General features: G+C 33.4%; 1 protein-coding gene across 6 annotated transcripts; it reads right to left on the bottom strand.

The window, feature by feature from the left end:
• Positions 1–2520: 2520 nt before the first annotated feature.
• Positions 2521–10647, bottom strand: LOC107897178 (uncharacterized). 6 transcript variants are annotated; one of them, XR_001684060.2, is made up of 6 exons: positions 10347–10639; positions 10069–10161; positions 9909–9973; positions 9695–9807; positions 9092–9203; positions 2521–2847 (listed from the first exon to the last, which is right to left on the bottom strand). XR_001684060.2 is itself a non-coding variant. In XM_016822535.2 (4 exons), exons 1-4 carry the CDS (start codon positions 10302–10304, stop codon positions 9700–9702), a joined length of 306 nt encoding a protein of 101 aa, XP_016678024.1. In that variant the 5' UTR covers positions 10305–10647; the 3' UTR covers positions 9429–9699. The 6 variants fall into 6 exon arrangements, 1 of the variants encoding a protein (XP_016678024.1); XR_001684061.2 differs by lacking the exon at positions 9092–9203 and having other exon boundaries at positions 2575–2847; positions 10347–10638; XR_001684059.2 differs by lacking the exon at positions 2521–2847 and having other exon boundaries at positions 8899–9203; positions 10347–10647.
• Positions 10648–21448: the final 10801 nt, after the last annotated feature.

The raw sequence follows: 21448 nt of genomic DNA, 5'->3' as shown, positions 1-21448 counted from the left end.
AGATAATTTTGTTAATTTCTTCTGTTTATTTTACATAAAAAAATTAATGAGACACTTCATTATATATATTAGTTTTTATTCTCGTGTGATGCACAAGTCAATTGTGTATATTAAATTCATAATATTTTTATAATATTAGTTTTTTTTAAATTTTTAATAAATTTCCTTATAAACTCATTAATAAATTGAAAAAGGCACATAATTATAAAATACTTTTAGAAATATTTAACTACTTTAAAATCAATTATAATAATATTATTTAATTTTAAAATATTTAATATTAAAATAATAAAAAATATCATGGTTTGAATATTATTATTAATATATTTTGATTTAAATAATATTATTAATAATTTCTTACATGTTATTTACTTTATATATATTGTTTAATTGTCACGCCCCCAATATATAGGGGGCTAATTGAAATAATTAACCAAGAAAATGATTAGGCTTGATAATTAGGTAGTTATTACACTCTTTAGAGATCGTTTTTTCAAGCCATTTCTCTTCCATTTTTTTTCATTTTAATTTCAGCAAACTAGGATGAACACCACCTTAAAACAAATATTTTTGGAAGTAAAAACTTATCAAGAATGGGCAATAGTCCAAATGGTTAGGCATTCACTTCTTTCCACTTTCGCAAATTGTGTTTGAGCCACCCCTTACCCATTTCCATTTCAATTTTTTGACAAACTAGGGGAATTTACCATACAACTCCTTAAGGTCTAAAAACCCTAACTATTTAGTCCAAAATTTCCCAATTAGACTTATATTATGATTTCTCTTCAAATCCTAATTAGAATTTCTCTTCTCTCTCCATATTTCTTCTCATACTTCTTTTCCATCCTCTTCTTTTTATCAAATTTTCTTCCTATTACTGAAATTATTTTGCTTTCCATGTCAAAACAATCCCCGATAAATCGATTCTCTAGTGATTGTTGAATTCATCATTGATAGCCTCCATAATTCCATCAAGTTTGGTAAGTACATCTCATTCTAAAGTTAGGACCCCAAATTTCGTAGAATTTCTATCCTATACTAATCTTTCAAATCAAGTAATAAATCTTTTACGGTTCTTGACAAATCTTTCGCTAAAACCATTAAGTCTTGATAAATCTTGGAAATCAAACGTTAATTGTGTGAAATTATCGTTTGAAGGACTCGTTTTAGGTGCATCAGACCAGATTTAAGCGTAAAAAATGTCAATCGAGATCCCGGTAAAAGGTGTGTGTTTTTTACAAGTGAATCAAGGCAAAATCGTTCCTAGGAAGGTCCACACGGTTTGCCACACGGGCATGTGGACCACATGGCCCCTCACGCAACCATGTCCCTTTGAAACCCTAAGATAGTTCAAATCTCACATGGCCAAGAACCATTGACACAGCCTACCACACGATCATATCTCCCCTATAGGTTGATTTTGCAATTTCCAATCAACCTCAGTCTATTATACGATCGTGTAACCCCTTCACACAATCTATAAAATCCCATATGGCCATGTGCCCCTGTTTTCTCTTCAAATTTTACAATTTTTTCCCCATAATTTTATGTTTTGTTCAGTTTAGTCCTTGGATCATTATTGAACTATTTTAGTGTCTTAAATTATTCAATTAAGTCCTTAATGATATGAATAATATTAGAATCCATGATCTGATTGACTGAATTAATATTATATATATTTGATTGAATAGTGATTAATATGTATGTTTATCTGTATTTGAGATTCTAAGTTCAATATACCTTATATTACTGTGAAACAGAACACATGATAAGCATGCTTTTGGCTACTATATCGAACTATTATAAGCCTAATATTTGTCGCTGTATAGTACTGTTATAGGCATAATGGCTGCTACATTATTGTTCTGTTAAAAGCCCATTAAATGCTACAGTATTGATATGTTTTGAGTATGCCATATTGCATTGTATGGGATGGGACGTTATGAACAGAGGAAGTGTTGTCAATTTATCTGCATTATTTTGCTGTGTACCCGTAACATCCCTTACTCGTGTCTTATGCTGGGACAGGATACAAGGTATTACCGAACTTAAACACAAACAATCATGTAAAATCGGGCCATAAAATTTCATTTAAATAAAAAAATTAATTATATGCATGCATATCGTCCCTTATTTGGGTCTACGAAGCCCAAAACATACATTGGGAGAGGTCCGAAACTAAACCAAGAACTTTGGAAAGTTTTAGGAAAAATTTAGAAAATTTTTCTCATGAAACAATATCACATGCCCGTGTGGACACAAGGACAAGCCCGTGTGTCTTTAACACGTCCATGTCCTCAGGTCGTGTAACTCTCTGTTTATGACGTCAGCAAATAATTTGAACCACACGGCCAAGCCACATGCTCGTGTGCTAAGACCGTGTCCCCTACACGGTTGAGACACATAGCCGTGTCTCAGCCCAACACTTAGGCTATTTTCCAAGCCTTTAAGTTACCCTTAATCCTTCACATATTTATTTTCATATTACACATTTAATTCATGGCCATGACCATTTAGATTGGTCATAAAACATTCATCATGCACATATTTCATAACACCAACCATATATGGCCAACAAGTAATATCACATCACAAGCATTAGAACATTGCATAGATAGATAAGTTCACAAACCATAATTAATATGAACCACCCTTCATGACCATATACAAATAACTCAATATAGGCCATTACATTTGGCTAGTCATGTTAACACATATCATAAAAAAAAAAACTAAGTCCATATACATGCCACTCACTTGAAGACGCTTAACATATGTACCAATATTCCAAAGGCGATGGTTTGATAGTATGGTGCTGCCTACGACGATATCCAACTCTGAGCTAACCTGTCAACACTCAAATGCAAAAATGGCTAATTATTCCCTTTTTGTCCTAAACCACGTACTTTCTCAATTTAAGCCTGAATCTCAATTTTCTTGATTTGTAAGGGATATAAGTTGCTGATATTTTTGAGCTTTCAAAACCTCCTCTTTGTTGGTATTTTCGATGGGGAAGGAGAAAGATGAAAGATGATACCTTTTTTCTTTATTTTATTATTTTACTAGTCAAAATAAGTCACCAAACTCACCTAACCATTGAAATTTTTTATCTCTTTGTCTCTATAGCTGGCCAAGACTTTCTTAAAGGTCTATTTACTCTTTAAAGACCTATAATTATGGTTTTCTAGCTATTTAACACATTTAGCTAGCAAAACAAAACTTTTGTCCTTTATGCGATTTAGTAATTTTTCTCAATTAAGCATACAAACACTAAAATTAATTCACCAAAATTTTCATGTACCCATATAATCATACTATAACACCAAAATAATATTAAAAATAATTTCTCAACCATCGAATTTGTAGTCCCAAAACTATTGTTCCGACTAAGCCCAAAATCGGGCTGTTACAGTACCCATAGCCATAGGCATATTTCATCTACGACGGTCTTGTTGTGTACCCACAACCATAGGTAGATCCTATCTATGATGTTTTTGTTGTTCATACACAACCTAGTGACAGTTATTGCCTGCAAACATGTTGCGCATCCATAGCCAGTGACAAATTTTACTTGCATTATTTTGTTGTGTATCCACAGCCATAGGCAGATTCCATTTGCGATGCTTTGATGTGTCCACAGCCATTGACAGTTATTCTATAAACCATTGGTGGTTAAACCACAATTTAGTGTGTTGGTGGTTGGAGCTCAAAAGAACTACCATTGTGGTGTGTAGCGGTGAGGTAGGATGTTTTCTATTAAAACCAAAACTGTATGACATCCACAAAAACATGTGCATACAAATTTGAAATTTCTAATATGACATGTATATGTGTATATTGTTGAATGATCTGAAACATCGATATTATGATATTGCAATCGTAAATCATTTCTATGCGGTATATTTTCGTATGCTTAATCATTTGTACTAATTATTTGTAATTGAGTTCACCTTGAATGTCATAGGCCACTCTCCCATTTAGTTCCATCCTTATAGATAACCCACCAGGTTAGGATGCGTAGGCAACAACCGGAGGGTCTCGGCTAGGTTTTTAGTAATAAAATATTTTAGAATTATTAATTGATCTTTTAATTATTTAGAGATTGTTTTTATTTTATTTTGAGCTAGGACATGAGACTTAAGATTTGTTTTCTTTTGGCGTGCATAACAATTAATTTGATTTTAGGATATTGAAATATGAATATTAATTAGTTGTGCATGAACTTCGGTTTTATTAAGAATACAAACAATTATCACTTTTCTACTATTAAATTATAATTAAGAATTTTGAGTAGTAAATAAACTAGTAATATTAATTAAGTTTTCTTCCAAAAATAAACAAATATTTTAAAATAATTGTTTTCAAAACTCTAATAGCTTACGGTAAAAGTAATTTTATATTAAAAAAATTATGCAAATATATAAGTATTTAGTTAATTTTTAGTTCATCACTAATAAAAAATAACATCAATAGAAAAGAAATTAATAATATGAATTAAGTACAACATATATAAGTTTTCATATAAAAAATTCTCTTACTTATCATACAAAATAAGATTATAATTGGATGATGTTTTACCAAAAAATGTGAAAGAAAATAAAATAAAATAAAAACCAAAAACAACTCATAATAAATAAAATAATCACACTGATGCATACGGGACCATCAAAATATGACCAAAGACTTTGGGATTCGAAGCCATTGTTGAGAAAGTAAAGAAGGTCGTTTTGAAAGAGTAAATAAGATCAGTAAAGAATCAAATTATCTATATTCAAATTGTCTTATTTATATACAAGTTGAAGATTTTTAGGATTAAGATTTAAAATCCCAAGTAATGAGTGATTTATGAAATTAAATAAAAATTTTAACATTTTAAAACAATTATCATTTAAATATAATTAATTCAAATATGTTGATTTTATTGGCATATTTACTCTTTTCAAATATAATTAAAGTCTATATAAAAATATATTCAAAAGAATAAAAATGTATTATTTTCCAAATATAATGAATCGAATTAATTAAAATATACCTTGTAATTAACACTTATTTAGAGCATTATTAACTAAATAACTTGTATTGAGACTGCCTTTTAGCACGTCTTCGTCTGCTTTCTAGCACGTTTCCTTTTCTCTTTTGTTTCTCTGTTATGCTTTTTTCCCTAATATTCTAGTCAAACAAAATCTTGTTTCTGTTTATGATTTTTAAGTTTTGAGAGAGTTGGTTACTTTTTGACGTTTGTTAATGGAAATGAGTTCGAAGAATTTGAGTATTGATGACGGGGAAGACGAAGTGTGGGTGGTTGCTTGGGAGGAAGATGCTCAAAAACTTATCTGTGAATTCTATCTTGTGGGATGCTTTTTGACGGCTAGTGTAGTGCATTTTCCAGCAATAAGAAACACTATGGCAAATCTATTGACATCCTCTTGGTGGGATGCAGATCTCAGATCTGGGAGAAAAGAGATTCTTATTTCAGTTTTTCAATGAGATAGTTATTGCAAGAGTGGAGAATGGAGCACCATGGACGTTCAACAATAATCTATTAATTAATCATCGGCTGAAGGAAGAGGACAATCCGATGTTGATCCCAATGATACATGACAATTTTTGGGTCCACGTGCATGATCTACCTCCAGGTCTTTTTTCAGAATTAGTAGCAAAACAGTTCAGAAATTTTATTGGCAAATTTGTCGATTACGATACTAAACAACTGAACAAGGGAATGAGGAATTTCTTAAGAATTCGAGTCCAGTTGGATGTGTGAAAGCCATTGAAAAGGAGAGAGAAATTGATGATTTCATCTTTAAAGTCCATTTATGCCAATTTCAGGTATGAAAATTTAACTCTATTTTGCTTGGGGCATGGTGATAGTTTTTGTTCAGTACATCTTCATCATACAGGGAAGGAAATTGAAATAGGATGGGATCTATCATTGAGGGCACAACCAAAGAGTGCGATGAGCACAAACAATATCTAGCTAAGGGAAAAAGGTGAGTTCAAATTTTTGGGAAATAATTTAAGTGGGCAAAATCTGGGTGATGATTCGCTGCATAATTTTCGGAATCAAATTAATCTTATTTTAGGATTTAATCAGGAAGGCAAATCTTTCAGGCATAATCCGAATGAAGGACTCTCAAACATAGAGGCCCAAAAGGCAATGGATCAAGAAGAAGAAAATCCATTAGAGTTTATGGAAGAAAAAAAAGGCCTAACTCTGAGGTAGGGTGTTCAAATGGGCCGAATGTTCCAGCCCAGATTGGGGAGTCCAATATAATTGGCAACGACAAATCTTAACTGATATTAGCGGCTGCCAGCTGGCAGGCCTATCGGACGCCATGAAATTGTTAGGTTGGAATGTTCGCGGTTTGGGGAATCCGCAGGCGATTTGAAGATTTTAGCATTTGCTGAAAATTTATAATCCCCAACTTGTCTTTCTTTATGGAGACAAAACTTGATTCAAAGAGGATGAAAAAAAGTAAGAAAACATTGTGGCTTTTTCTGCGGAATTGACGCGTCGGCTAAGGGCACGAGAGGTGGCTTATGTTTCAGATAAAGAGAGGTTGTTTGATTTCCCTTCAAAGTTTCTCAAAAAACCACATTAATGTTGTTAGACAAGAAGCCCCAATTAGTCAGGAGTGGCATTTTTTGGGCTTGTGTGGTGCACCAAATAATAGAAATAGGGTGGAAACATGGACTCTTTTAAAAAAAATTGAGGACTTAAAATTTCCCAAGGCTCGTTAGTGGTGATTTTAACAAAATTCTGTTTGATTATGAGAAGAAAGAGGGTATTCCTAAAGACGAAAGGAGAATGAAAGAGTTCAAGAAGGTGTTGTTTGAGTGTGGTTCGGAGGATATTGGTTATACAGGCCCATGGTTTACCTGGGAACGTGGAAACTTACTAGAAACCAATACCAGAAAAAGACTTTATGGGGATGTTGCAAATGATGAGTGGATTCAGAATTATTTGAAATTTTTTTCTGAGGCATCTTACTCATTCATTTTTTTATTATTGCCCTTTATTCATTCAAATGGATCAAGAGGAAAACAGAAGAGCAAAAAATCAATTTAGATTCGAAGCATGGTGGTGCATGGACGACTCATGTGAGACAAAAATTAGGAAGTTATGGGAATCTAGCTCTAGAGAGCTAATTGATAAATTGGGGTGTATAAGGGCAGATTTGAAGGGTGTGGTCCAAAGGAGTAAAAACTAAAAAAAGGGAGGTAACAACGGGGCTGAGGAAAAAACTGGAGGAATTGGACTGTCAAGTAAGAACGGATGATGTGATGTCAGAAATAATCGATGTTAAATTGCATCTTAATATGGAGGATGATCAAGAAGAAAGTTATCGGGAGCAATGAGCGAGAGAAATTTGGTTAAAATTGAGTGAAAGAAATACCTCTTTTTTCCATAATTTTGCCATACAAAGGTGTCGACAAAATCAGATTAATTGGTTGCAAAATGAGGGTGGAATTCTAGTCACTGAACGGGGGGATATGGAAAGGGTTGCTCGAGATTACTTTTCTGAAATTTTTGCGAGTAGAGGAGAAAGCAATTCTGATAAACTTTTAGTAGAAGTTCAAACTTGTATTACTGATGATACAAATAGAGAATTGACAACTGACTACAGAGAGGAAATTTTCGAAGCTTTGAAGACGATGGGGCCCAACTAAAGCATCGGAAGAGGATTGATTCCCAGCTTTGTTCTTTTAAAAGTACTGACACATTGTGGGAAGGGATATTTTCCAATTCTGCCTCAATATTTTGAACAAAGGTAAATCTTTGGAACCTTTGTATAGAACAAATATTGTTTTAATCCCAAAAGGAAATCACCCTACTAACCTAAAAAAGATCAGACCAAATAGCTTATGTATGGTGCTTTATAAAATTATTGCGAAGAAAGTTGCAAATAGATTACAAAAGGCTCTAGAAAGATGCATTGATGAGGCTCAGAGTGCTTTTGTGCCCGATAGACTAATCATAGATAATGTACTCCTGGCTTACGAATGTAAAACTAATCATAGATAATGTACTCCTGGCTTACGAAGTTTTACATGCTTTTAGAAAAAAAAGGACAGGGAGGAAAGGATGCTCGGCTCTAAAATTGGATATGAGAACGGCCTACGATCGTGTGGAGTGGAACTTTATTGAAAAAATGATGCTGAAAATGGGCTTTGCGAGATCTTGGGTACAGTTTGTAATGTACTGTATTAACTCTGTTTCATATTCTATCATCATTAACGGTGAATCTGGTGATATCTTTAGGCCAAACAGAGGACTGAGATAGGGTGACCCATTGAGCCCATACTTATTTATTTTTTGTAGTGAAGGCCTTTCGACCTTGATAAGAAGGGCCTTACATGTAGGTCATGTTAGGGGAGTGAAGGTGTGTAGGAGGGGTCCGTAGATAACTCATTTGATGTTCGCAGATGACTATATATTGTTTGGAGAAGCAACTTCTAGAGGGGCTAATGTTATAAAGAATATTTTGCAGGAATATGAAGAAAATTCTGGGCAATGCATAAACTTTGATAAGTCTACTGCGTTTTTCAGTTCTAATGTTTCTACTAGGGACAAGTGGGAAATTTTGCAAATCCTAAAATTCAAAGTATTAAGAGTATCCAGAAAAATATTTGGGTCTACCAAATATGGTGGGAAGGGGCAAAAAATAGTCTTTTCAATCTTTGAAGGACAAGATGCGCAAAAAGTTAAGTGGGTGGAGTAACAGGTACCTTTCACAAGGAGGAAAAGAGGTATTCATCAAATCTATTTTACAAGCAATCCCTACATACTCTATGTTATGTTTTTCTGTTACCAAGTTCATTATGTGCTGAGTTAGAGAGTATCATTGCGAATTTCTGGTGGCAAAAAAATAATACTAAGAGGGGAATTCACTGGTGTGAATGGAAGCATATGTGTGAATTAAAAGGGCAGGGGGAATAGGCTTTCGCAAGTTGTCAAAGTTCAATTTAGCCTTGTTAGCAAAACAAGGGTAGAGATTGCTTAACTATCCAAATTCTTTACTTGCTAGATCATTGAAAGCAAAATATTTCCATAACATGAATTTTCTAAACTCAATTTTAGGAAGTCTACCTTTTGTATACGTGACAAAGTATATGGGCTACAAAGGGTCTGTTGGCTTCGGGGCTACGATGGCAGGTAGGAAATGGAACAGGCATTTCGATTTGAAATGATTATTGGATACCTGGGAGGGGCAAAATTGCAAATCAGTATCCTGTGGACAATCAAATATTACATAATGTGGTTTGATTGATCATGACACTAGAAATTGGAAAGTAAACCTGGTTAATGGTACTTTTATTATGAATGATGCGAAAAGGATACTTGGAATTGAAGGCTTTCTTGTTTGGAAAGGGGAGGCCTTTGGCGAGTATTCAGTGAGAAGTGCCAATAGAATGCTATTACAAGATGAACAGGGGCAACTTCTAATGACCCATTACTTTATAAAAAATTTTGGTTGCTGGATTTTCCCAACAAAATTAAAATCACAATCTGGAGAATTATTAAAAATTTCCTACCCACTTTTGCTAATCTACATTACAAAAGATTAACTGGAAATCCTGGATGTCCGCGATGTGCAGGTGGTGCGGAAACGGTGGAACATATTTTCAAATACTGTAAAAAAATCAATTGAAATTTGGATGTTAATGAATTTTAGATGGCCAACGATGTTACCTAATTCAAACATCAAGGATTGGATGGCCCAATTCTTTTACAACCATTCCAATCAGCTTGGCAGAGTTTTTGGATGTGCACTTTGCGCAATTTGGACTGACAGGAACCAATTCCTACATGAAGATAAATAGTGGCCAACATCAGAAATAGTTAATTTCATTAGTTCTTATAGTCAAGAACTGGATGGAATGAACAAGAGAGAAGGCATAAATACCATAGAAGATACAAAGTGGAAGGCTTCGATGCGCAGACTACAAAGATTAATTGTGATGTAGCTTACTATCAGAAAGAGAATAAATCAAGTTTAGGCATTATCATCAGAGACGCAAATGGTGAAGTTCTACATTCAAAAGTTCCATTGCATGTAAACATACCGACTTCCTTTGCGGCCAAAGCTGTGGAGTGTATGAAGGCAGTGGAATTGGGATTGTCCGTGGGTCTTTCAGTGGTGGAGGTTGAAGGTGACGCTTTAACAGTGATCAGGAAGACGCGAAAAGACAAACGATGGATAAAAATCAGGGCTTACATTTTTTATATCAGATCTATGAGCAAAAGATTCCAAAAATGTACCTTTAAACATGCATTGAGACAGGAGAACAAAGCAACTCATGTTATGGCTATAGAAGGCCTCAAACGGCAAGAAGAATTTTACCTGAGAAATGCAGTTACTGATTATGTAGAACAATATGTGGTATTTGACAAACGAAGGTTAGGGCTTTCAGCAAGTAGATGATCAATGACGTGGTTCGAAGGAGTTTCTGGAAAGACACACAAAGCTATCAAACTGGAAAACCGGGATTCTTGAGAACTTGCTGCTTCAGATCCTTGGACAAGAAGAGTGTCGATTCATGTGGCTAGATTCCATGTCTGATTAGAGTTTCATTTATGATTTTTTTTTGTTTTTTTAGTTCATTTATTTGGTTGTCATTCGACTTTTTTGTTTTAGTCGTTTCTTTCTATTTGGGCTTTGAGCCACTGTTTGGACTTTATTTAATAGTAATCCAGCCACTATTCATGAAAAAGAAACTTGTGTATTTAATAATTTAAAAATATTAATTAAATAAAAAAACAATGATTATAAATTTTTATTTTTTTGTAAAATTTAAATGTTTAGTTATTAAAATTAAAAATCATTTGAATGAAAGTATTCCAGCAAAATTTGTAATATGGTAATTAAATTAAATTGATTTAAAATTATTTAAATGGGGACGTGTATCAAGTAAACATTAGCTATAATATATCTATATCTATAATAAAATCAGTTTCTTGGAGACCCATTAGAAGTAAATTGCGGTAGTTTAGTATAACACTCTTTGCCTGACCCAGACGTCAAGTTTAAGCTATAGAATGCTACATTAACTATCACAGCAATAACAATCAAGTAAATATTCAATTCATGTCATTATTCATTTATATCCAAGCAAAGCATGCACATGATATGATACATAATCAATTCCGACACTTACATGGGCTTGTGAATACTCTTACACTAGTCTGCACTCAAATTAGGACCAAATTGTAAAATTTTTAAATTTTTTTGAACCTTTCCATCATATGAACCAATATGCCACATTTGGCACCAATTTACATCAAAACTATTTATAACAATTCAAGCTATTCAACATTCACTTTCTCAAGTCAATCTATACTTAATATATCCAACATTAGGAACCAAATAAACATAACACATTATGTTCTCTAGTATGCATACATATATCATTACCATTAATAACATAAGTTGAATTCAAGTGAAGTTCCAAACAAAATAAACATTATAAAATATTATGACACTCTTAAGTACATGTCATATATAATCGAACTCGAAACGATTTAAAGGCTACCAAAACAAAATATCGATAGTGTGAGCTTCAAAGGGGTTCGATTATCACACTCCGCTGTCAACAATCTACAAGCTAAGTCAATAGTAAGTATAACAAATACTTAGTAAATCCATACGAAATTTAACTTAATTTACCTAAGTTTTGTATCAGTTATTCAATAGAAACTCAAAGTTGCACAACATGGTAATACTTTGGCATCCTTAAGCCTATTTATACAATTTAGAAAGCCATCATCAAGTTAGAATATTAGTACCATACATCAAAGTGTTTAGATCACTTACATATACCTAATAGTACTATACCATCCCAACATATACAATGATACAAACATGTCAATTGTGTTCCTTATTAGTCTTTCCAACCATTCCTTTATCAATTTGTCAACATCCTTGACCAAAGAACTATAGTAAATTAATTTCAGATACTCAGGATTGGATTGCTTACATGAGCAGTAGGTCAAGATTGTTCATATAAGTGTTATTTGATGCTGCTCACTCAAGCCATCGAGAATTTACAACAACTGTCGGATCTCAACCATTAATAAACAAATCCCTGACCAATACCCGATTTATATCATTTGGGTCTGTTCTCACAAGCTGTAGGTTGGGATTGTTATGATAACTTAATTCGATACGGCTCACTCAAGCCATCGAGAATTCACAACACACGCTAGATCTCAACTATCGATAAAGAAATCCTTGAGCAACACCCAACCTTTCTAATGGCATGTCATTCGTATTTAAATCGTTTACTGAGTTTACACAAGCCTATTATCGAATTCGTACCAATTCAATCTCTGTATCCATGTACATACTTATCATATTTCAAATAGCAATCTATATACATTTAAATCGTGTAATATCATCATATTCATATCATCTAATACATTATATCCATTTTTATATTGTTTCAAACCCAATAATTATGCACACACTTTTTTTTATATATTTTGGATAGCAATCTATAAACATTTATACCTTGTAACATCATCGTATACATACGATAAAATCACATATCAATTCCACATTCAATCAAAATCATGTATCTATACATATCATTCTTTTGTTACATATTTACGATTCAGTCCATTTGTTGCCAAAAGACAATATTTATAAAACAATTCAAACAAAAAAGCAGAACGATATACTAAAAACATAACTTGAATTAATAAAGTAAGTTCTATATGAACTTACTTGAGAAAACAACAATTAACAAAACATCAAGGACTAATTTACAGTTTTCCCTTTTCATCGATTATCTTCCAATTAATTCAAATATCGATATATAATAATTCATTACAATTTATCAATTTTAAACATCTTTTAACAACCTATTAGGTGCATATGACAATTCAATTTCATTTTACAAAAGTTCCCTAATTTTTTATTTTATTCAATTTAGTCGCTAAAATCAAAACAACTATAACTTTCATATTGGAGCATCATTTTTCATCCCCATTTCAATTACATCATTCTATAACCCTCTGCTATCAATTTCTATCAAATCTCATGACATTTTCACAATTTATTCATTTTAGTCCTTGTACTAAAAAAACTAGTATTTCACTTTACAAATTAGTCCCTTTTTCATTTCTAAGCTTCAAAGCTAACCTATTAACATCAAAAGCTTCAAAAATCATTCATGGTAACATTTTGAATCTTTAACAATTTTGGAAAATAAAACACGATTTAGCTAAATTGAGTTACAACGATCTTTAAAATATAAAATTTACGAAAATCGAGCTTGGTTTGCCTTACAATGCAAGGATCGATTGCTTGAGCTTACCTGTAGGCCTATTAAAGGGTAGATGCTGGCCACGAGATCTAAAATTGTTCCATACCTAGGGTATTGATCGAACCCTTAACCACTAATTATGGTAGGAGAGACCCTTACCATATCATCTAACTGCCATGGTTATTTATTTTAAGCAATGTGTGAAATAGCAAATGTCTTAATCCAATTTTTACGCCTAATACTTTTAATAATATTTTTAAATGTATACAACGTAAACATATATATTATAGCATTTCATTATAATACGCAACTAATGCTTTATTATTAATAATTACTCATATATATTTATTTACATGATTTTTTTATTTAAGAAATTCAATAGTTTTTTTTAATAGTATACCATTTAGTATTAATATATGGGCCTGAAAAAACAACATACAGAAAGTCCAAAAAGAACTAAAACTAGGAGAAACCCAACAAGCACATCTACAAGTCCAAAAAAAAAAGAAGCATGGAAAAAACAAAAAAAATGAAATAAAAGATAAAGCGAAAGTCTAAAAGCTTCAAAATAAGCCCCTTCAGATACCATATACCCTAAATGGTAGCAAAACCTCCCCTTGTTTTTGGTGAACTAAGAAACAATTGGAAGGGATTAAGTTTACATTGCTTTAGATAAAAAATGTCCCCAACCCACCACAGAAAAGAGAGTTGGATGGCTACGGTGGATGAAAAAATCGGGGGTTAGAATCTTCCATCTCCTTTGTTTTCATTGCGCGTCTTCAACCTAGAAACAATCCTCAAGCCTCCTTATACCTTCCTCCACCAATGCATGTGCGAGGGAGTTTCCTTACCTCACGGTGTACTCAAATCGACAATCAGAGAAGTTTCTTGCCCATGCCTTTACATCTCAGGTAATTGGTCTCTTCTCTGAATAGTCCTCACCTGGGGATGTAATATTTTTTATTGTCATCTTTGAATCGCTTTCTAGAATTACTTGCATGAACCCCATTAATAGCTCTTGAAAAGAGTTATATTTTATTTCTTTAGACTTAGCTAATTGCTGGTACTTGGGTACATTTAGTGGCATTTTAGGACATTTTATTAGTATTTTTATCATTTGTATTAGGAGCTTGGACTGTGTTTACATGTTAGATACTTTTAATTGCATGTGGAAGGGTTGTGTTTGGTACTTTGCCAGGTGTAGGATATGCAGAAAGAAATAAAGGAGTGAAGGTTTACTGGGGCAAAAAGGATAAACAGTTTGCCACTTTATATGCTGTGGCAATTTCAAAAAGATGACCGAGTCAACATTTAGTGAATACCAGTCTCAGCCTAACTCTACTTGTCCTAAAAAAAATTACCTAAATAAGAGAAAAAGATACCGTGGGTTGTTGGAGTTACTCTAGGAAGAAATGCTTATAAAAAGTTGATGGAGGAAGATCTAAGTGTGGAGATCAGGAGGCAACAATAGAGGGTAGCGGCTGAGTAGAGACGGAAAGAGGAAGCTGAAGGCAATCCTTTTCAGCCACCACAGAACACAATGCTGCTAGATTGTGGATTCGTTTGGCGACAACCATTTTCCTAATTTCTTCCATTATTTCTTATTTTGTTCTCCCATAAATTGATTTGATCGAAACGATGTTGGATGTTATTTTGAACTTGAATTTTAATCACCAACCCATGAATTAAATCACATAGGGTTGGGATTACATAACAAAACTTTTATGTTCTTTAATGGTTGAAGCATAATTTGATTTAATCTACTATCTCATTCAATTGCTTTTATTTCCTAATTGTATGTGTACATTCTCTAGATATAGATAAGTGTACAGTATGCCTATAAACTGAATCTAATTTTGAAAATGTTGGATTAGTTGGACTGAAATTGAATGATATAAGTAGGTATTCGACCGAATACCTGCAATAGACTCTAGACATAGAGCAACGTTTGTATAGAATGAAGAAAAAATAATGCAGGGTACCATGCTAAGGCCTATAGACGTATGCCAGGTAACTTGAAATGTTGCTCTCGAAAGAAGCAGGTCACTTTAGGTCTCTTTTGAGCAGTAAGTTAAGTACGATTTTGCTTAGGCATTATTGAAAGTAATGACAGATTCTTAGTAATCCCAACCTTCCAATCAATATCGTAGACCTTCTATCATTTGTCGTAGTATCTTTACCATAACATTCTTAATTATTTATTTATTCACTCGCATTTTATTCACGTAATTATTCTTGTAAATGCCATTGCATTTTTACTCTTTCTTTGCCTTAACATTTTCTAATATTAGTCAGTATACATTTTGCACTTATCCTTATTATTTTAATTTACCACTACATACTTGACTTGGTTTTGCCATAACATTAATCATTATTATAACTTGACCATTTCTATACCTAATCCGATCCATGTAGAGACGATTTCACTTAACACTTTATTACTTGATTTGACATGTATACTTGTACAATTCGCATATCATATTCACACGTTACACCCATCTCTGAGGCGAACTGAATTCCATGAAGCATTGTAGCCACTTCTATCATTGCAATTGTTGTGACAAAGTTATGTACTTGAAAACCAGAACCTAATATGTGCCCCTCTTTAATTCTTATGATAAACCCTGAAATTGCTAATTATTTTGTAGTTGAGACCCAGCATCCGCATTAACTTTAACCCATCTCGATGGATCGGGGTTCCATCGGATCATCTCTCTTGGCCCAGGGTGTTTCAAAGTCACTAATAAATTGTGGTATTCACTCCCAAAACCTCTGATGAAGGTAATAACTTCTTTTACAGTCTACTGTTGTTTATCATGTAGTAATTTGTTTCGGGCAAACCAAAGGGCCCAAATTGTAATAACAATTTCCTCTCTTTTCATTTTTATATTTTCAAAAGTCCAAAATAACCACTCTATAAAACTTAAATTTGCAAGTAAAACTAACCACTGGTTATTAAGTTTTGACCACACTTGTTTTGCAAACAAACAATCACAAGCAACATGAACATTTGACTCATTATAATTACAATAATGCAAGCAATGATTCTCCATCATAATTCATCAAAAATGTAAATTCTGGATGTGGTAATGTAATTTCAGACAAATTTCCAAACCAAAATTTTTATTTTTGTTGGGTAGTTTAGGCTTCAAATCCACTTGCATAAGTTTCGCTCCATATCGTTTGCGTTTGAAGTCTCTATAAGTGCTTTATACCCACTTTTTACAGAATATATACTAGATTTTCCCCAAACCAAACTAACCTATTAGATTCATTAGTTAGTGGAATAAGAATACTTACAATTTTCCTTGCTTCTTCATCAGAGAAAGTTCTAGAGATTAGAGCATGATTCCATCCACTTGAATCGAGTAATCTTAAGTCACTAACTCAGTCCAGGCCAGGAACTAGGCTTGTAGTGATTCTCACTTGGTTATGTCTTGGTAGCTAAAAATCATTCCAAATCGAGATAGAGTGTCCCGATCTAACCTTCTATCTGAGCCCAAATTTTAGTAAATCTTTACAACACCAAATACTCTGCGATATAAGAGATGGATTTAAACCCAATGATACCTTTATAAAATTTGAGTCATGATAGTACTAGCCTGAATGATACGTGTTGTTAAAGAAGTAGGACTCTCCATTAACCTTTACCCTCGCTTAGCTAACAATGTAATGTTGAATTTTGATAAATCCCCAAAACCCATACCCCTACCAAGTTTTGAAACACATAGTGATTTCCAAGAGCACCAATATAACCCAGTCTTTTTGGCTTTTTTTTGCTACCAAAACTTTGCGATCATAGCTTCCAGTTCTTTACACAAGAAGCTGGGTAAAAGGAAGCATGGTATTGCATACAATAGGATTGCTTGAAGAACAAATTTAATAAGGACTTCTTTACCCCAAATGGACAACATCTTCGCACTCCAGCTAGCCACCTTTTTTACTCATTTTCTCTTTAATTTTTTTGAACGTCAATCTTTTGTTTTGCCCATAATCGAAGGAAGCCCAAGGTACCTCCCAGGATTATTGAATGAAGTAACTCCCAATATTTGACAAACACTCACCCTGATTTCTATACTCACGTTTGAACTAAAAAAAGATTGATTTGTTGAAATTTATTAATTGCCTCGAAGTATTGGCATAAATCTTCAATATGTCTTTAAAAGCCTTAGCCCCTTACATCTTGGCCTCACTGAAGATCAAACTTTCATCCACAAAAAGTAAATAAATGATGAGTAGGGCATGTTTATTCACACGGACTCCCTTGAGTGCACCCATTTTGAAGGCCAATCGAAACAGAGCCGAAAGTCCTTCACTACATATGAGAAACAAGTAGGGACTAAATGGATCTCCTTGTCTAAACCCACGAGTTGGAAAGAAACTTTCTCCTATCTACCCATTCAGAACCATGAAATAATAGATTGTTTGAACACATCTTATAATTTTTTGAATCCACTCCTCAGAAAAAACCATTCGTCTAAGAATGATCTTAAAAAGAGATTATTCCACTCTATCATATGTTTTGCTCATGTTAAGTTTCAAAGTGAAAGAACCCAGTTTCCCAGTCTTCTTTTTGTCATCGAATGAAGAATTTCATATGCAGCCAAGATATTATCAGAGACGAGTCTTCTCGGCACAAAAGCTCTTTACGTTTATCGATGTAAAAATGGAGTACATTCTGAAATCTGTTTATTAACGTTTTTGCAGCAATTTTGTACAAAATATTTCAAAGGCTAATAAGTCTAAATTGAGACAAAGAGCTAGGATCACTGACCTTTAGAATTAGGACGATTCATGTCTGATTAATTTTTGAGATATTGTGGTCTCCATTTAACAAATCTATTCAAAATTCCACTACCTCTTTATCTACATTGTGATAGAATCTTTGATAAAACACCACACCAAACCATCCTCACCCGAAGCCTTCAATGGGATCATATTTTTAAGGGCCAGACATGTCTTCTCATAATAAAATACCCTTGTGAGATCACCATTCATTGATGCAGTAATGCACGATTCAACTCCTTCAAGAATGGCTTCGGCATTAGCAATACCATTTGATGAAAATAAGGATTCAAAGTACCTGGTGGCAAGCGACAAAAAACCTTCATTGCCATCATGAACATCCCCATCCCTATTTGAGTCTATCAGCTTTTCCACTGTGTTTTTTCTCATTCTCTTTGATGCTGCTTTGTGGAAAAAAAAATTATGTTTCGATCACCATTCTTCAGCCAATTTGCTCTAGGTTTTTGTTCCCAATAGAGCTCTTTTTTGTTAGCTTCCATACTAAGAGCTAGTTTTGTATCGATAATGTCCCCTAATACCTTATCAGTTGGAGTTAAAGTATTTAATCTTTGGAGTTGTTTCTCAAGGTCCTTCTTTTTTAGGGCTTTTTCTCATTTAACTTTTTTGAACCACTTTTCAAGACCCTCACCAACCTTATGTATCCTTTTTGGAATAGATCTCGAACTAACGGCCAACAAGTTCTTAACCTCCATTTCATAAGTCTCCTCCAACAGCCAAGCCGCCTCAAAACAAAAATGATACACTCTTGTGTTCATACTATCCACTTTTGAATTAAGGAGCAAAGGATAGTGATCTAACATGAATTCAATAATTTTACATAAACTATTTAAAACAAAGAAATAACATACTAAGTATATATTGTCTATAGATATCACGATATAACAAGATTATTTTTTGCAATTAAATAATTTTATCAATTTTTTATCATAGAGATATCCTTAATGTAATATTCCAAAAATATATAAACTTTTTTTTATTAATCTATTAAAATTTTGATGTTGCATGGAGAGATTATATTTCTAGTATATATATAAAAGATATAATTACATTATTTGACTTTTTAACAAAATTATCAATTGACAATTTTTTTGGTGAATTACAATAACAAGACAAAGCCCAAACAACCAACTAATAAGTCTTGAAAAGAGTTATATTTCATGCCTTTAGACCTAGCTAATTGCTGGTACTTGAGTACATTTAGTTGCACTTTAGGATATTTCAGTAGTATTTTTCTTGACCCCGAAATTTTGACAAATTTCTTTTCTTTTCTTAGGAACACATACAAGACCATTGCGTGTGCCCGGGGTAGAAGTTTTGTATAAATGTATCGCCATGCTACTAAGTATTTTGATTTAATTTCTTTTCGTTCTAAGAGGTGGAATAGAATAACCCGGTTGAAGCGTAATGATCATACGTTTGTAATGCATTGTATGTCCCATAATAGGTCCCATTCTTCTACCCTTTCCAGGGAGTCGATGACTATTCATAGCTATTACCTTGACACCAAAGAAGAGTTCGACCCAATGCTTTATTTCTGTCCTAGTTGATCCTGATTCGACATTAGAAGTATATTGATTTTTCACCAATAACCGAATACTTTTGTCTGTAACTACTACATATTTGATTCCATCCATAAATCTATTTTCTTCCCTATGAGTTCGAGTCTCAATAAGAATGCTAGTTCTTACTGTTCATATGTTATGATATGAATATACCACACCAATTCGTTATGTATAGATGATGAGATTCCATTGATACAGAGCCAATTCCAATAGACTTATTGGAGGGTCCCATTGGCGTGCATCCAGTAGGAATTGAACCTACGAATTCGCCAATTATGAGTTGGACTGTGTTTAAATGTTATTTGCTACTTTTTAATTGCTTGTGGAAGGGTTATGTTTGATGGATTTGCAGGTGCAGGATGAGGAATGAGAATAAAGGAGTGAAGGTTTGCCGAGGCAAAACAATAGACAGATTGCCAACTTGTATGCTGTGGCAATTCGCGATTCCGGGAAGATGACCAAGTCAACAGTCAACGCATACCAGTTTCAGCCAACTCTACTTGTACCAGATAAATCTACCTAAAAAGAGGAGGAGATAAATCTTGGGCTGTTGGTTTTATCTTAGAGAAAAAGAATTTAAAAAGAGGAAAAAGACTATGATATAATAAGCTGATAACCACTTACCCAAAAGGAAGGGATTTTTAAACGAAAAAAAATTTAAAAAGAGAAAAGATAATCTTCGACTGTTGGCTAAACCCTAGTACACTTGCTTATAAAAGGCCAATGAATGAGACCTTAAGAGAACAAAAACACAACAAACAAAGAACAACAAGACGGGAAGATCCTAAGGCAAGAGTAAGAAGGTTCGATTAAAAGAGGAAGTCATCCTCTCGACTAACATAAGGTACTGTACTGCTAAAGTGTAGACCAGTGGAAGTTGCTCTCTCGACTTCCTTCCATTATTTCCATTATGTGCTCTTGTGAATTGATTTGGTTATAAACGATTATGATGGTTTGGAATTTTATTTTCCAACCAATGAGTTAAATCTCATCGAGTTGGAATTATTTTGATGACACTTAACAATTTTTAATTTTCATGGTATAAATCTTATTATCTTGCTGCTCATTCAATTGTTTAAGAGCAATCCTTGGAAATAGCCGATGGCATATTATTCTTGTTAAGTTAATTTAATAATGAAAAAGTTAAATTAATTTAACTAATATTGCATGGCATGAGCAAGCATTCGAATGATGCTTGCGTCATACATAGAGAATTACACGGCCACTATACTAAGATCCTATATAAGCAGGGATATTAATTTGAGGTTTTGCCCCCGAAAGAGACAAACCACTTTTGTAGCACCACAAACCCGGCCCAGACGTTATGGCCGGATCCGACAAGCCACATCGAAGCGTTCAAAACATTTTATATTGTTAATCCAGAAAAACCTACTTAGTGTTTTAAAAGATAATTTCATTATAGATTAAAGTGAATGGAAGCTGGGCACCAGGTAGGTATCCATAACAGAGGAGGTGAGCCATGAAGGCTGCTTAAGTACCAAGCTCTCCGATTGGATCCAATCCTAGACATGTCCACATTCATTGCCACACTTGGTTATAACAAGTTGAAATTTCTTTGGTAAATCGAATATTTGTGACGTCGTGTTATTTAAAAAAAACAAGTATCGTTTTGAAATCACGCCCTAAGTCTAGCCCATTTGAATTAGTATCCATCAATTTAAAGTTGTTTTTAATAATATAATCCCAGAAAAATCAAATAAGAAAATAAAGTTAAAATGGCCTTATTACAACTCAAAATTAAATAGTAATTAAAAATAACTTAAGAAAACCAGTCTCTTTTTTTTCAAACC

Source organism: Gossypium hirsutum, chromosome A10, assembly GCF_007990345.1.
Source record: "Gossypium hirsutum isolate 1008001.06 chromosome A10, Gossypium_hirsutum_v2.1, whole genome shotgun sequence".
In the NCBI taxonomy this organism is placed as follows: domain Eukaryota; kingdom Viridiplantae; phylum Streptophyta; class Magnoliopsida; order Malvales; family Malvaceae; genus Gossypium; species Gossypium hirsutum.
This window is presented reverse-complemented; position numbering and strand designations above follow the sequence as displayed.

What these genes read in the sequence shown, in the direction of transcription:
- LOC107897178 (XM_016822535.2), bottom strand. Translation starts at nt 10,304, where the DNA reads ATGAGTTGCTTTGTTCTCCTGTCTCAATGCATGTTTAAAG. An exon ending in TTTGGCCGCAAAGGAAGTCG is followed by an intron (nt 9,974 to 10,068) that starts GTATGTTTACAT and finishes TCTTTCTGATAG; the next exon opens with TAAGCTACATCACAATTAAT. An exon ending in TCCACTTTGTATCTTCTATG is followed by an intron (nt 9,808 to 9,908) that starts GTATTTATGCCT and finishes ATCTTCATGTAG; the next exon opens with GAATTGGTTCCTGTCAGTCC.